General features: G+C 46.7%; 2 protein-coding genes across 2 annotated transcripts in view; one reads left to right on the top strand and one right to left on the bottom strand.

Moving 5' to 3' along the window:
* The window catches only part of HAUS1 (HAUS augmin like complex subunit 1), a 17777-nt gene extending 9934 nt beyond the window's left edge, over positions 1–7843 (bottom strand). Inside the window, exons 1-2 of the mRNA XM_008064989.2 lie at positions 7772–7843; positions 6068–6242 (exon numbers count right to left, since the gene is read on the bottom strand). Of these exons, the coding sequence (XP_008063180.2) occupies positions 6068–6242; positions 7772–7801 (205 nt within the window). The 5' untranslated portion in view covers positions 7802–7843. The remainder of the gene's footprint in view (positions 1–6067; positions 6243–7771) is intronic.
* A 285-nt stretch (positions 7844–8128) lies between these two features.
* The window catches only part of ATP5A1 (ATP synthase, H+ transporting, mitochondrial F1 complex, alpha subunit 1, cardiac muscle), a 28653-nt gene continuing 20739 nt past the window's right edge, over positions 8129–16042 (top strand). Inside the window, exon 1 of the mRNA XM_021716037.1 lies at positions 8129–8145. The gene's annotated coding sequence lies outside the window, so the exon portion shown is untranslated. The remainder of the gene's footprint in view (positions 8146–16042) is intronic.

Below are 16042 nucleotides of genomic sequence, written 5' to 3'. Positions count from 1 at the left end.
GAGTGAGACTGCAACTCAAAAAAAAAAAAAAAAAGAAAAGATCAACAAAAGCAGAAGATCCTTCAGCTAATTTGACTAAGAAGAAAAGAGAGAAAACTCAAATTACTAGAATAGAAATGAAAGGGGGGAAATTCCAGCAACCTATTTTATAAAAAGAATTACAAAGCAATAGTATGGGCAACCGTATTGCCAACAATTTAAATACCTTAGATGAAAAGAATAAATGACTCTGACTTAAGAACAAATAGATAATTTGAATAGACCTGTAACAAGCAAAGAGGCTGAATTAGAATTTTTTTTTTTTTTTGAGGCAGTCTCACTCTGTCGCCCAGGCTGGAATGCAGTAGCATACTCACGGCCATTGCAGACTCAACCTGCTGGGCTCAGGTCATCCTTTCATCTCAGCCTTCCAAGTAGCTGAAAATACAGGTGCTCACCACCATGCTCAGCTAATTTTTTGATTTATTGTAGAGAAGAGGTCTCACCATGTTGCCCAGGTTCGTCTCGAACCCCCGTACTTGGGCAATTCTCTCACCTCCGCCTCCCAAAGTGCTGGGATTATAGGATTGAGCCACAGTGCCTGGCCTGAATTAGAAATTTTAAAAAACTTCCCACAAAGAAAAGTCAGGGTCTGGATTATTTCATCGCTAAATTATACCTAGAATTTAAAGAAAAATTAGTTCCAATTTTTTACCAACTCTTCCAAAAAATAGAAAGAAGAGAATAATTCCCAACTCTATGAGTCCCGTATTCTCCTAATGAAAGGACAGAGCCCAAAATGGAGTTATTCTGGTCTCCGACCTTGAGCAAAAGTTATTTACAAAAAAGGTAAAACAAGGCCGGGCATGGTGGCTCATGACTAGAATCCCAGCACTTTGAGAGGTTGAGGTTAGAGTAAGAGACCCAAGAGATTCAAAAAAACTATACTTGCTGTAAAAGAAGCGTTCATTGCATTTTATATATTCCTAACTCATGTTCACTATATTTTATAAATTCTTAGTATTTTAAATCCTACCTCAGACCCCATAGAACTAGGCACATGTCGGGTGTATAGTTATACAATATTTTAAGCAGTGTTTGTACTTAGAACTGTGTTAAGCTTTTGTGCTGCTAGCAGTGTGTGAATGTTAAGCAATAAGCCCCTCCCGGACATTCCTTTGCTTAGATTGCAGTAGACTCTGAGGCACTAGCCACTCTCTTGGTGGGCTCTATGTTGGTTCAAACCTCCGGCTCCCATGCCAAAGTTAATTTACACGCAGTGACTGTGTAAACCTAGCTTATCTGACATTCCACTCTGCCCGTTTAGCCGTTTCCCATCAATCACAGGCAACTAAGCTAGAGCCTGTGCAAACCAGAAAATAAACCTACCAATCCCAAGTGCCCCCGTACCCATTAGGAGAAATTACCCAATCATGTAAAAATAAGTTTAAAGTCCTTTCCCCTCCCTCTGTAACTGTGCATAAAAACTGCTTGCCATGCTGGATCGGGGCTCTCTCATCCCTGAAGCTGCTGCATCGGCTTCAAACGTAAGCCCAGACTCAAGCCCGAATAAAAGACCCTCATATGTTTGTATCGGAGCTGGCTCTTTGTGGTCTCTCGGATTTAAAATCTTGGGTTTAACAGGAGGACTGCCTGAGCCCGCAGGTTCAAGAACAGTCCAGGCAACTTGGCGAGACCTCATCTCTACAATAAATCAAAATATTAACTGGGCATCATGGCGCGTGCCTGTAGTTCCAGCTAATTGGAAGACTATAGTTCCCTGTAGTTCCAGCTAATTGGAAGACTGAGGCGGAAGGATGGCTTGAGCCCAGCAGGTTGAGGCTGCGGTGGCTGGGAGCGTGTCACTGCCCTCCAGCCTGGGTGAAAGAGTGAGACTCCAACTCAAAAAAAAAAAAAAAGGTAAAACAAAACTCCATGCCTTTTGGGCCTTATATCTAAAAATCTGGATCCTGAGCCTGCAGGTTAGAGACCTGCCTGGTAAACTTGGTGAGACCTCATCTCTACAATATACCAAAAAATTAGCCGGGCATGGTAGCGCACGCCTGTAATTCCAGCTACTTGGAAGGCTGAGGCGGAAGGATCGCCGGAGCCCCAGCAGGTTGAGGCTGCAGTGGCCAGGAGTGGCCACTGCACTCAGTCTAGGCAACAGAGTGAGATTCCAACATAAATAAATAAATAAATAAATAAATAAATAAATAAATAAAATCTGGATCCCAAGCTACAGCCTCATTGCTAAACCTCTCTATGAGGCTACTCAGGGACCAGAACATGAACCTCTTAATTGGCAATCTCCGATATATACTGCCTTTAATAATGTTGCAACAGCTCTTACCCATGCCCCAGCCCTGGCTCTTCCAAGCTACCAGAAGAATTTTCTTTTGGGCCAAACGCAGGGGCTCAAGCCTATAATACCAGCACTTTGGAAGGCTGAAGCGAGAGGATTGCCTGAGCCCATGGGTTTGAAGCCAGCCTGGGCAACTTGGTGAGACCTTGTCTCTACAATAAATCAAAAAATTAGCCGAGCATGATGGTAAGCACCTGTATTTCCAGCTACTTGGAAGGCTGAGATGAAAGGATGACCTGAGCCCAGCAGGTTGAGGCTGCAATGGCCGTGAGTGTGCTACTGCATTCCAGCCTGGGCGACAGAGTGACACTGCCTCAAAAAAAAAAAATTCTAATTCAGCCTCTTTGCTTGTTACAGGTCTATTCAAATTATCTATTCGTTCTTGAGTCAGAGTCGTTTATTCTTTTCATCTGTCTTCCAGCTACCGGCCCAGCCCTTCTTAGGTTATCACCTTTGTCCCAAAAATCTGTCTTCCAGCGACCAGCCCAGCCCTTCTTGTCTATGTGATGGACCACCCATTACTGGCCACCCCCACCTATCTGATTGTCAGAGATACGAGAAACAGACCCCATTGCCATGACTCAGGCTCTTGCGAATGCTTACCTGCCCCTTTAAAGGAAAGCTTTATAAGCCTCCAGCCCTGAGTTCAGGGCCAACGTTTCTTAAGCATCTAGACTCTCCTCCAGTCCTGGAGAAGTGAATCCACCCTCTCTCTGATCTGCTATCTGAATTGTCCACCTTCTGTGTAATTCTTTGCATACCCACGGCACAAACTCAGCTCACTGACCTAACACCTAATACCAAAACCAGACAAAAATATCATAAGAAAACTACAGACCAACATATTTTATGAATATGGACATAAAACCCCAACAAGATACTAGCAAACTGAAATCAGCAATCTTAAATATATATATATATATATACCATGAGCAAACAGGATTTATTCTAGAAAGATAAATGTTGATTTAACCTCTGAAAGTCAATTCTTGTAAAACTTCACATAAACAGAATAAAAATCAAAAGTCACATCATCATCCCAATAGGTACAAAAAAGTCAAGGACAAAATTCAACACCCTTTCCTGATACATGTGCTCCACAAACTAGGAGTAAAAGTAAACTTTCTCCTGGATAAATGGTGTCTACAAAAAACTCCCAGCCAGCATCTTACTTCACGGTGAAGAATGGATGCTGTCGCCCCAAGGTCAGGAGTCTGCACTCACCAATTCTAGTCAATGTTGTACAAGGGTCTAGCTAGAGCGATTTATTTTCATTTGCCTCCTCAACGGACCAACTGGCAGTATGAAGGACGAATGTTTCAATAGTTTCATTTGTATTCCTCCTGATTAAAAAGTCTTCATACAAAAGTTTTACGTTGTTTCCCAATTCCTGAAAATATTTCCACAATGTTCCAATGTCAAGTAATGCAAAAAGCTGTAGGGTGCAGAAATTAAAAACTGCACCTAAAAAATGATTTGCATGATAAACTTTAAAAGTCACTCAAGTCCAAAGGGCTGTATATCATCAGCACGCAGAAGTTTCAGAATCACAAACTGAGGAAGCTGGAGCTCTTTAGCAACATGCATGAATTGATATTTGTTACAAGGTTCTAGAAATTTTCAATTTTCTGCTCAACCCCTTTACTAAATAAAAGGAGGAAAAATTTAGGAAAATTATGATAAAAATGCATGATGTGAAGGATTAACAGATATAATTCAATAATGACAAGGCTCTTCTAGATACCTAAATATTTTTTTAAAAACCATTTTGTACATATGAATAAGAATATTTGCTATTTAATTCGTGTCACGTTAGTTGGGCGTGGTGGCTTATGCCTGTACTTTGGTAGACAGAGGAGAAAGGATTGCCCAAATCCATAGGTTTGAGACCAGCCTGGGCAACATGGCGAGACCTCGTCTCTACAATAAATTTAAAAAATTAGCTGGGCATGGTGATGTGAGCCTGCAGTTCCAACTAATTGGAAGGCCAAAGTGGAAGGATCGCCTGAGCCCAGCAGGTCAAGGCTGTGGTGACTATGAGTGTGCTACTGCACTTCAGCCTAGGTAACAGAGTGAGACTCCAATTCAAAAAAAAAAAAGTGTCACCCTGAAAGTACTTAAGGACAGGAATAAATATTAGCTGGACGTGATGGTGTGTGTGTCCTAGCTTCTTGGGAGGCTGAGGGGGAGGGATTGGGTGAGCCCAGGAGGTCGAGGCTGCGGTAAGCTATGATCGTGCTATTAAAACCTCTTCCTCTATACTGTATTTTAATAATTACAAAAATTAAATCATTTAAAAATAAGACAAGCCAGGCACAGTGGTTCAAGGCTATAATCCCAGCAATTTAGGAGGCTGAGACGAGAGGATTGTTGGAGTGCAGGGGTTCGAGACCAGCTTGAGCAACTTGGTGAGATCTTGTCTCTACAATAAATAAATAAAAATTAGCCGGGTGTGATGGCACACACCTGTAGTTCCAGCTACCACAAGGCTGAGGTGGAAGGATCGCCTGAACCCAGCAGGTCAAGGCTGCGGTAGCCGTGAGCATGTCACTGCACTCTAGCCTGGGCAACAGAGTGAGACTCCAACTCAAAAAAAAAATTTTTTTAATTAAAAAAAAAAACAATTTAACAACACATGTACCGGAAGGTATGGCTGCAAAGTAGCAGTAAGGTGGGTTTTTGGGGTGATGGAAGTGTTTTGCATCCTGATTGTGGGAATAGTTTTAGACTCCGTGTGTATTAAAATGATACGCAAAAACAAAGTCAATTTAACTGTATGTTAATTTTTAAAACAAAATTGGAAAAAAGCACACATGCAATAGAATTAAATATAAAGTGCATTCTTTCAAAACATCATATGTAACAAATGCCATACATTTGATAAAAAACAAGGCAAACACAGGCCTCACGGCCTGCCTTTCTGGTATATTCCCAGCCTAAAAAAGATTTTCGTCTGTGACTCACGCCTATAATCCAGCACTTTGGGAGGCTGTGGTGAGAGGAGTGCCTGAGTTCATGGGTTCGAGACCAGCCTGAGCAACTTGGCGAGACCTCATCTCTACCATAAATCAAAAAATTAGCCAGGCATGGTGGCGTGTGCCGGTAGTTCCAACTACTTAGAATGCGGAGGTGAAAGGATTGCCTGAGCTCAGCAGGTCAAGGCTTTGGTGGCCATGAACGTGCCACTGCACTCTAGCCTGGGCAACAGAGTGAGACTCCAACTAAAAAAAAAAAAAGATTTTCATTTATCTTTGCTTTAGTGGTTTGTATTATAAAAACAACAGGCATCCCAATGCACTTTGTCAAACCACATATGCCCAGCAGAAAATCTGAATGCCATTCCTAATACATAGACACAGACTGACTTGTCCAAGTCTCACACATTGTGGCTACCCCCCAGGTATCCTGATAACTTGTTATGACTAAATTACAGGGGTTGGAAATAGATCAGATATGTAAGTGAAAAACCACAGGGAGCTTTGTGTGTGTTAGGTAGAAGTTCAGCTTCTTATCTTTCAGGGCTTCCTGTTCTGCTGTCACAATACAGTACAATATTTACTATAATGAAATTTATAACTTACAAAATTACATATAACAGAATGAAAGGCAAATATGGGTAAAATACAGAAGCAAAACCAGGAATACCCCCCAGTCAACCTCGTGTATCGTGTTGTAAGACACGACCCCCTCTGCACACCTTCAGCCACCTCTGGCCTTGCTTACCTTCTGACTTGTACTCGCCAGCTTTCTGTCTCAAGTCCTCTATCACCAGGTGGACGTCCCTGTCCCGGGCCCTGTTGCGCTCTGAAAGATGATGTAAAAGCTCTGTGGTCCGTTGGTTCACCTCATACTGTGGAATGGGATGATTTCCAAATATCTTTTTTAACCACGCAGCGACCTAACCATTAAAAGAAACACAGATGTCATGCACCTTGCTTGCTGCAACAGCCTGATGAGATGACAGAGGAGTGATCTGAAGCCACCTAGAGGCTTTTTCTATGGCAACTGCCTCACATTCTCCACTTGAGGAGACACCAGATGCCAGGAAACAAAAGGTGAGTGGCACAATGGACAGGGTAAGAGTCAAAACTGGCAGGGTGCGTGGCTCACCCTGGAATCCTAGCATTTGGGAGGGCGAGGCAGGAGGATCACTTGAGCCCAGGAGTTTGAGACCAACCATTGGAGACTCACCTCTTAAAAAAAAATAAGTCAGGCACAGAGGCTCCAGTCTGTAATCCCAGCATGTTGGGAGGCTGAGGCAAGAGAACTGCCTGAGCTGAGGAGTTTAAGACCAGCCTGGGTAACTTGGTGAGACCCTGTCTCTACAATCAAAAAAATAAGCTGGGTGTGGTAGCACAGTGCCTGTAGTTCCTGCTACTTGGAAGGCTGAGGCGGAAGGATCACCTGAGCTCAGCAGGTGGAGGCTGCGGTGGCCATGAGCGTGCCACTGCCCTCCAGTCTGGGTGACAGAGATTCCAACTGAGAAAAAAAAAAAAAAACCCAGGAGCAGTGAAGCTGGCTGTCTCAGTTACTCGGGAGGCTCAAGCGAGAGGAATGCTTGAGTCCATAAATTCAAGGCTGTGGTGAGCTATGACCACACCGCTGCACTCCAACCGGAGACAGCGTGGCCCTGTCTCTTTAAAAACAACTACTTGAGGGGAGCTGTGGCTCAAGCCTGTAATCCCAGCACTTTGAAGAGGACTGCCTGAGACCAGGGGTTCGAGACAAGCATGGCCAATTTGGCAAGACCTCGTCCCTACAATAAATCAAAAAATTAGCCAGGTGTGGTGGCTCGTGCCTGTAGTTTCAGGTACTTGGAAGGCTGAGAAGGATCACCTGAGCCCAGCACTGCACTTCAGCCTGGGTGACAGAGTGAGACTCCAACTCAATAAATAAACAAACAAACACAACTTCACACCTTGATGAAGTATGAATATTAAAAATTTTAATCCCAGCACTTTGGGGATTGGCTGAGCGCAGAAGTTCCAGAACAGCCTGGACAGTACAGCGAGACCTCTTCTCTAACAAAAAAAAAAAAGATAAAAGCGTCAAAGCTTCCAGAGAACACCCCAGACTTTCCCAAAGCTACAAAGGCGGCACAGACTCTCCGGAAAAACCCCACCAGCGATGGTCCGAGTGGTCCCCGGCACACGGGAGGCGCGAGACGGGGCGAAGGCGGTGAGCGGCGGCGGGAGGGCCGCGGTGCCGGAAGGTGCGCCGGCCGTCGATGCCCCCGTGGGCTCGGTCTGCCGGTCGCGGGGGAAGGGACACCCCTCCCGGAGGGCCTAGGGAGAGGTGCCGGAAGGTGGCCCGCGAGATGGACGTGCGGAACAGGGGAGAGGACGAAGAGGCGCGATGCGCGCACGAGACCTGCGGGATTGTCAGAAACGCGGTTTCCCGGAGGGCACCGTCCGCCCCTCCCCTCACCTGCGCTTCTTTCTCTAGTGGCGGCTCCATAGCGGTTGCTCCCGCCACAGCTCGCAACGCCTCGCGGGAGAAACGCCCGCAGGCTGTCAGCCCCCGCCCCGCGCGCCGCTGGCCCCGCCCCGCGCGCCGCTGGCCCCGCCCCGCGCGCCGCTGGCCCCGCCCCGCGCGCCGCTGGCCCCGCCCCGCGCGCCGCTAGCTCTTCAGGCCCCGCCCCGCGCGCCGCTAGCTCTTCAGGCCCTGCCCACAGGCCGCTGGTCCCACCCTCACGCCGGCTCCCTCAGGCCCAGCCCACTCGCCGCTGGGCCCACCTACATGCCGCTGGACTCACCCACACGCCGCTGGCTGCGCCCCATTGTCCCGCCCACGCGCCGCAGGTCCCTCAAGCCCGCCCACTCACTTCTGGGCCCGCCGCACACGTCTCGGTTACTAAGGCCCTACCCACACCAGGCTGGCTTATGCCCACACAACGTGGCTCCGCAGGGAGCTCCCGCGCTGAGAGTCTCATGATTGTCTTCCCTGGCTCCCTGGTCTGTATTCGCCAGGGAAGCAGTGTCGGCTGGACCCAGGCTATATTTTCTTTCTTCATTTTTTTCTTTTTTTTGACAACTTAAAAATATTTTTTTATTTTCCTAACTCTCAGAAGCTGTGAATAATAATTTTAAAATATTTTTGTAAGAATAAGATGGGGCGGGAGGTCTCACTATGTTGCCGGCGCTGGTCTCAAACTTCTGGCCTCAATCCAGACTCCTGCCTTGGTCTCCAAAAGTGCTGGGAATACAAGTGTGAGCCACTGCACCTGGTCTCTTTCATATGTGTATATATATTTTGCGACATGGTCTCCCTCTGTTACCCAGGCTGGAGTACAGTGGTGAGACACAGTTCACTGCAGCCTGGAACTCCAAGGCTCAAGCGATCCTCTCCCACCTGAGCCTCACCAGTAGCTGGAACTATAGGCGCACGTGACCGCGTCCAACCAATTTTTTTATTTTATTGTAGGGACGAGATCTTGTTATGGTGCCTAGGCTGGTCTCAAACACCTAGGCTCAAGCAATCCTCTGGCCTCAGTCTCCCAAAGCCCTGGGATTACGCACCCTGCCCACTTTTTGATATTTTTGTTTCTCGCTTGATTCATTGTCTTAAAAAAGTACCTGAAAAGTTTGGTCCTCACTTAGCAAGATGTTTGTTTCTTTCTCAGTGGTGGCATAAACTAGGATTTGTGTTCGACCCTGACTATAGGAGCTGCGGCAGTCTTAACCTTGGCAGTTCCCACTCCCGAGGAGCTGTGTTAGAAAACGTCTGACAGCATTGCCCTACTGGGAATGTCGCCTTCTCAGCCATTCTTCCAACACTTCTTGTCATTCCCGAAGCTCTCTCCTCTCTCTGTCACTGTATTTAACACTAGGGGAGGTTCTTTGTATTCATGCAGCAATGTAAAGTCTTCTATATTTTTATATTTATTTCATTCTTACAGAAATACTATAAAATAGGTGGGCATGCATTATTTTACCCATTTTCACATTAAAACACACACAGATGGGCATGGTGGCTCATGTTTGTAATCCCAGCACTTTGGGAGGCAAAAGGATTGCATGAGCCCAGGGTTTGAGACTAGCCTGGCCAACTTGGTGAAACCTCATCTTTACAATAAAAAAAAAAGTTAGCTGGGTGTGGTGGCACTTGTGGTTCCAGCTACTTGGAAGTCTGAGGAGGAGCAGGTGGAGGATACAGTGGCTGTGATCGTGCCTGGGCCAGAGTGAGACTCCGACTCAAAAACAACAATAACAACACACAGATTGAATGACTTGACAAGATTCATCAGTGGAGATTCAATTGTGTTCTGGCTCCAGTGGGGTTTTTGAGTCTCCACATTTCCACCAGCATCCTCCTTGGTGCGCAGTGTTACTAAGAGGAGTCCATGGCTCAAAGGGCCATGCACTCAACTTCATGTGATGTGTGGTTTGATGTCAATTACGGATCTGGCTTGGTACCAAAAGCTTTCTCCTAAGTCACTGGTGTGTCTAAGATGATTTTCTGTATACAATTTCTTATCAACTTGGGTGGTGAGTTGGGCGTTGCAGTTCCCAGAGCTGTACTGTCAGGCCGGATCCACCACTGGCTGGAAAGGGGGGGGGTGTTGCAGCTCCCTGGGTTCCATAGGCCGGCAAGCCAGGCCCCAAGAAGTGTCATATGAATGGCAAGCCAGGCCCCAGAAAGTGTTGGCTGGGTGGGCAAGTCAGGCCTGCTAAGTGTCGCAGCTCTGTTGTGGCAAGATTTTACAGAGAGAGACAAGACACTGAGGCTACATTGCCAGGAAGCAGTGTTTATTCATACCGACACTGGCTCAGTAGATTCACATCCAAAGGCTGAGCCCTGAACATGGGGGGGCATTGCCTTTTGTACATCTTTAGCTTCTTTGTTCCTCCGATAAGGCTTACATATTAGTAACATATAGGCTAATTGGGTATTTCACAGCTCAAGGGTTACACATGCACACTACGGATTGGGTGCTACCTTCCTTTCTAACATAAATCTTCCAAGAAAGCTCTCATCTTAGGTGCTAGAAGGACCATATTCTGGGAAGGCTTTTATCATACTGTACTAAGAGGGCCCTTTCTCTATCCTGGGAAGGCCTTTATTTTATTAGGCTGGGGGAACTCCCTGCCTCATTCCCCCCTTTGATGCTCAAATCCCTTTTTAGGTTTATAGAGTATCACTTTGGTTTAAGGGTTTGTATTTCCATAACAGCGTTACAGGCACTGCTGTTTTGTTTTGTTTTTTTTCCAACTATGGCCTTGATGAGGTTGGAGGTAGACCTTATAACCAAGGGAGCTAGACAGGGCAGGATTAGACAAATTACCAACATCATGAGTATAATGCCTATGAGAGTTTTAAATCTTTCAAAAGTTGAGAACCAACCTCCAAACAGTTTTCCAGGGTCCCAGCCCTTCTAGGTCTGGACTGGGACATGAGCAATCTTCCTTATCAGGTCAGTGATTTTTTTATGACCTTTCCCTCATCTATTTGCAAGCAGCAGTTGCTTAAGTCAACCTTTTCACAAACCCCTTCTTCAGAAGCAAGCAAGTTTAGAATAAGTGGTTTTGATAAGCGGCATTGCACATTTTAATCTGCTGTTTGGCTAATATGTTAAAGGCCTTTGCAGTTTTATTAGTTATAATTTTAACAACCACCTGTAATTGAATTATGTGGTTTAGCATGTAAATGGAGGTTCCATAGTCCTAAGATCCATCCTGTGTTCAGATAGCTGGGCCATAGTTTTTAATATTACACTCAAGGGGCTATTCATCATCTTTCCAGTCCCCAATTTGTAGTGCACGCTGCTTTCTTTGGAAGTTCCAGGTTTTATATATTTGGACCCCCAACTGTTCTCCCTGCGAGAGTGGGAGTAGTGAGAGTAGGAAAAAGGAAGGCCAAATAGAAAAAAGCTCCTGACCAGTCTGAAGGAAGTACAATGTAGGCTACTTTCTCATATATCCAATAATAGTCCTTAGGGGCCAACCAGTTGATGTTTGCATCAACAGCATTCCATGCCTGTTGGAGGTGGGGGAAGTTAAACAAAGGGTGAGGGTTTGGTTCAGGGTGGTCTGGGGACTCCCACCATTGAGTTTTGTTAGTCATGACGTTATAATACCTTTGGCCTGAGCATGTCAGACTTTCCACAGGAGTGTTGAACTTTATTCCTCATTGGGCAAGTCAGGTCTTTTCTATAACTGAGGTTTTAAGTAGCCAAATTCCACTGGCAGGGCTAGGATACCGTTTCATTGTGGGGCTCGTGGGGTTCCAACTCTCTAGCTTCCCATGGCCACTGATGTTCCATATTAGTTCCCCCACATACATAGCAAGAGGAGCCTTTTAGAGACTGGGTGATAGTTTCTGTCACAGCTAGCAACAGATTTCTAGTCATGACAGAGAGAGGAGGGGGACTACTTTCTATTTCTACATAAAAAGTAGACGACTGTGCTCACTTCAGCAGCACATATACTAAAACTGGAACGATACAGAGAAGATTAGCATGGCCCCTGTGCAAGGATGACATGCAAATTCGTGAAGCGTTCCATATTTTTTTTTTTTTGAGTTGGAGTCTCACTCTGTCGCCCAGACTGGAGTGCAGTGGCCGCTCCCAGCCACCGCAGCCTCACCTGCTGGGCTCTGGCGATCCTTCCGCCTCAGTCTTCCGAATAGCCGAAATTACAGGCATGCGCTACCACGCCCGGCTGATTCTTTTATTTATTGTAGAGATGAGGTCTTGCTGCCCAGGCGGGTCTCGAACCCGCAGACTCAGGCAATCCACTCACCTCAGCCTCCCAAAGGCGTGGGATTACAGGCTGAGCCACCGAGCCCGGCTGCGTTCCATATTTAAAAAAAAAAAAGTAGACGACCTCATGGGAGGAGGCTTTGAGTGGGATTGTGACCCTTTTGACGTATAGTAAGGTTCTAGGGTCAAAACCTTGCCCATGGGTACGCATGCCAAACCGTCAGCCTGTTTTCCATCCTGGATTTTCTAAGTTAAAGATGGTAAAATTAAAGGGGTTACAGGCTCCTGATTTACAATTAGAGGTGGCAACCCTTTTGAAGGAAAGCAACTTTAGCTTGGCCTCTCCAAGTGGCCCATGATATATAACCTCAATAAGGACAAAAGAATTAAGCTACAGCATGAGGACCACATTCCATTTGCAGGCTGTTCACATATATACTTATCATTGAGCCTATACTTTCCCAGGCTAGGCTCTCACATGACTTAGTACCATTACTGTGGGTATAGCATACCACCAGGTTTCATTCATGACTGAGCAGGTAATAAGTATAGACACTGGTTGGTGGGAATTGGTGATCAGGGTTCGGTTAATTAAATGCTCTCCTTCTTTGGTACAATGGACCTCTAACCATTCCTCACTTGGGGGGTATTATGGATTGAAACAGGTATATAGACTTCCCTGTTGGCAAATAGAATAGACGGTTTTGCTATGTCTGCAAGTCCCTGAAATTGTTCCCTGACAAGAGAAATGGGTCTGGTAAAGGAGGATCCAGGTAACTCCTTGACCTGACCTGGTTGTGCAAATACATGGGTTACATGAGGCAGAGGGTTTTAAAATTACAAGGGGGAGCCAGAGGAGTAACAACAGACAATGGTTATACATCTTGTCCAAAGAGGTAAAAGAGTGTTGTTACCTTTAGCCACGGGTCCAGCTGTCTGGAGCAACCATTGTCAAACCTATAGTGACAACCAAGGCAAGAATTACAGCAACAGATGATAGCAAGGGATGACACTACATTACAATAAAAAACAGTCCATTTGTTTGATGGTTGATTCCTCAAGCTTCTGCTGTGCATAGATTAGTCAGCTTCCGGAGTGACTAAAGCAGGGCTGTAGTCCTCTAAGGTCCTGGAGTCGGAACTTGATTTCTTTGGAGAGTCAGCTTCCCAGGCGCCCATGGATTAGCAGTGCACTCCCAGTCTCAGAAGGCCGGTTTCACTGTGCTGTAATGAATCCAAGGACTCACCTCAGCTACCTTTGTTGTAGTGGGGGTGAACAAAATAACAGTAAACGGGTCTCTCCAAAGGGGCTTTAGGGGCTGGCTGTTCCATTCCTTTACCCATACATCATCTCCTGGTTTAAAGGAGTGAGCGTCTGTGGTTAAGCTCACAGGTAACCACTCTCTAACCCAATGATGTATAGGGGTAAGGGCTAAGCCTAGAGCCTGCATCTGCTGTCTTAGAATATTACCCACCTCCTTTAATTCTCCTTTTATACCTTTAACAATGGGGAGAGGGCACCCGTAAAAAATTTTAAGAGGGGCAAACCTTTTTTTTTTTTTTTTTTTTGAGTTGGAGTCTCACTCTGTCGCCCAGACTGGAGTGCAGTGGCCACTCCCGGCCACCGCAGCCTCGACCTGCTGGGCTCCGGCAATCCTTCCGCCTCAGCCTTCCAAGTAGCCGGAATTACAGGCATGCACTACCACACCCGGCTGATTTTTTTGATTTATTATAGAGATGAGGTCTTGCTGCCCAGGCGGGTCTTGGACCCGCGGGCTCAGGCAATCCACTCACCTCAGCCTCCCAAAGACACGGGATTACAGCCTGAGCCACTGAGCCCAGCTCAAGATGCTTTTTTTAAAAAAAAATTTATTTTTGAGTTGGAGTCTTACTCTGTCACCCAGGCTGGAGTGCAGTGACACAATCATGGCTCACTGCAGCTTTAACTCCCTGGGCTCAGGCAATTCTTCCACCTCAACCTCCTAGGCAGCTGGGACTGCAGGTGTGCACTACCCATGCCTGGCTAATTTTAAAAATTTTTTGTAGAGACGAGGCATTGCTATTTTGCCTGGGCTGGACTTGAACTCCTGCACTCAAGTGATCCTTCTACCTCAGCCTTCAAAAGTGCTGGGGTTACAAGTGTGAACCACCATACCTCAAGATGCTTTTTAAAAAACTGCAAGCTCTCTTTTCTCCCACAGAGGATATAGGGGAATATATCACACATACATACATCAGAATGTCTGAGAAGGGCCAGGTGCGGTGGCTCACAACTGTAATCCCAGCACTTTGTGAGGTGGAGGTGAGAGAATTGCCTGAGTCCAGGGGTTTGACACCAGCCTGGGCAGCTTGGCAAGAACTTATTTCTATAAAAAAAAATTGACTGGGCCTAGTGGCATGTGCCTGTGGTTCCAGCTACTTGGAAGGCTGAAGCAGAAGGGTCACCTGAGCCTGGCAGGTTGAGGCTGCGGTGGCCATGAGTATACCACTGCACACCAGCTTAGGTGATAGAGTGAGACTCCAACTCAAGAAAAAAAGAGTCTGAGGAGTCCTGCAGTAAGGGGGCCCATTTAAGTTTATTGAGTCCTATATTTTCCTCTGATTTTGAACTTTAGAAGTCTGCTTCCCTCCCGGCCTTCTTTTTACCCTGCCTCTCTCTTTCTCTGTCTCCCTCCCTTCTCCCTTCCTTTCTAGTAACAAACATCCTGCCGTAGATAATTTGAATGCCATTCAAGTCCTTGGTGTCTTCCTTACAAGGAAAGCCCTCCTTCATCCTTTTCAGACGATAACATGGAGGGCAGAAGGACAGAGGGCTGAAACTTCATCGCTAAAGCCTCAGACTTGGTAACAAAACCCTCCTGGGCTCTTGTACTGGCTGGTCCTCTTGGGAAGGATGGCTGGACTCCCAAGGAGACAAGGTGCCTGGGGGTGGGGGGTAGCTAGAAGGATGGGTGATATAGGGGAGGGAGCCAAATTCTGTAGCTGGCAGCTGCCCTCTCAGAGCCGAGTGGAACAGTCGATGGTTAATTATTTGCTGCTTCTGAATGGCACTGCCTACCCCAACCCGCAGCTCCTTGGGCCTCATTATGTTGCCCCTCTCCATGCAGATTCATCTCAAACTTGTTTGATGCCTCTCCAAAGAGCTCCATCTGCTTTCCTCACTATTCCTGACAGGTGGCTAACACAGCTCTCTGAAGCCCCCCAAACACCAGGAAGCATCTTCTGCAGAATTGACTTGGCTTTTATGTCACATTTCTGCCTCCCCATCGTGTATTTGCCACAACCACAGACATTTGTATGAAAACGGGGTCCATGTTTGTAAGGGCTCATCTGCTTAGGCTGCCTCGTAGGCAGGCACTGGAGGACAATCTGCCCGGCCTGCACCCACACACACGGCTCTGAGGCTCCCCATGGAGGACTTCTGCAGCCTCTGAGAGTGGAGGATGCCATCCGGCTGGGATTTATGGCCTGAGTGGGCCTTCCTGGGTCACAGGAGCATCTGCTTCAACACTGAAACAGCGTCGCTCTGTCTCCAAGCATATGTCCGGACCTGGACCAGGCCCTCATTGGGCAGTAGGCTGTGTGTGGACAGCCCTGCTGGGCCAGGTGGACCGAGGTTCAGAGGAGCTGAAGCACATCAAGAGAGGGGTCAGGGCCTGACTGAGATGCAGATGAACGGCGAGCGTGTCTTTTCTGCCATCCAGACATACCCCAGATGAGCATGGAACCTTAGCGTTTATAAAACACTTTCACCTTTGTTTGGTGTTTTCAGGAGGGGAGTTTTAAAGTGAATGTTTCTGTCCCCACCTGATTTGTAGGTTAGAGCCCTAACCCCCAATGTGATGGTATTAGGATGTAGGCCTTTGGGAGATGCTTAGGTTTAGATGAGGTCATGAGACAGGGCCCTCCTGATGATATTCGTGCCCCTGTAAGAAGAGGAAGAGACATCAGAGCCTTTTCTCTCCACCATGAGAGGACACAGTGAGAAGGCAGCAGTCA

This window comes from Carlito syrichta, unplaced genomic scaffold (assembly GCF_000164805.1).
Source record: "Carlito syrichta isolate Samal-C Ts95f unplaced genomic scaffold, Tarsius_syrichta-2.0.1 Scaffold308121, whole genome shotgun sequence".
NCBI classification, from domain to species: domain Eukaryota; kingdom Metazoa; phylum Chordata; class Mammalia; order Primates; family Tarsiidae; genus Carlito; species Carlito syrichta.
Note: the sequence above shows the minus strand (reverse complement) of the source record. Positions and strands in the feature narration are given on the sequence as shown.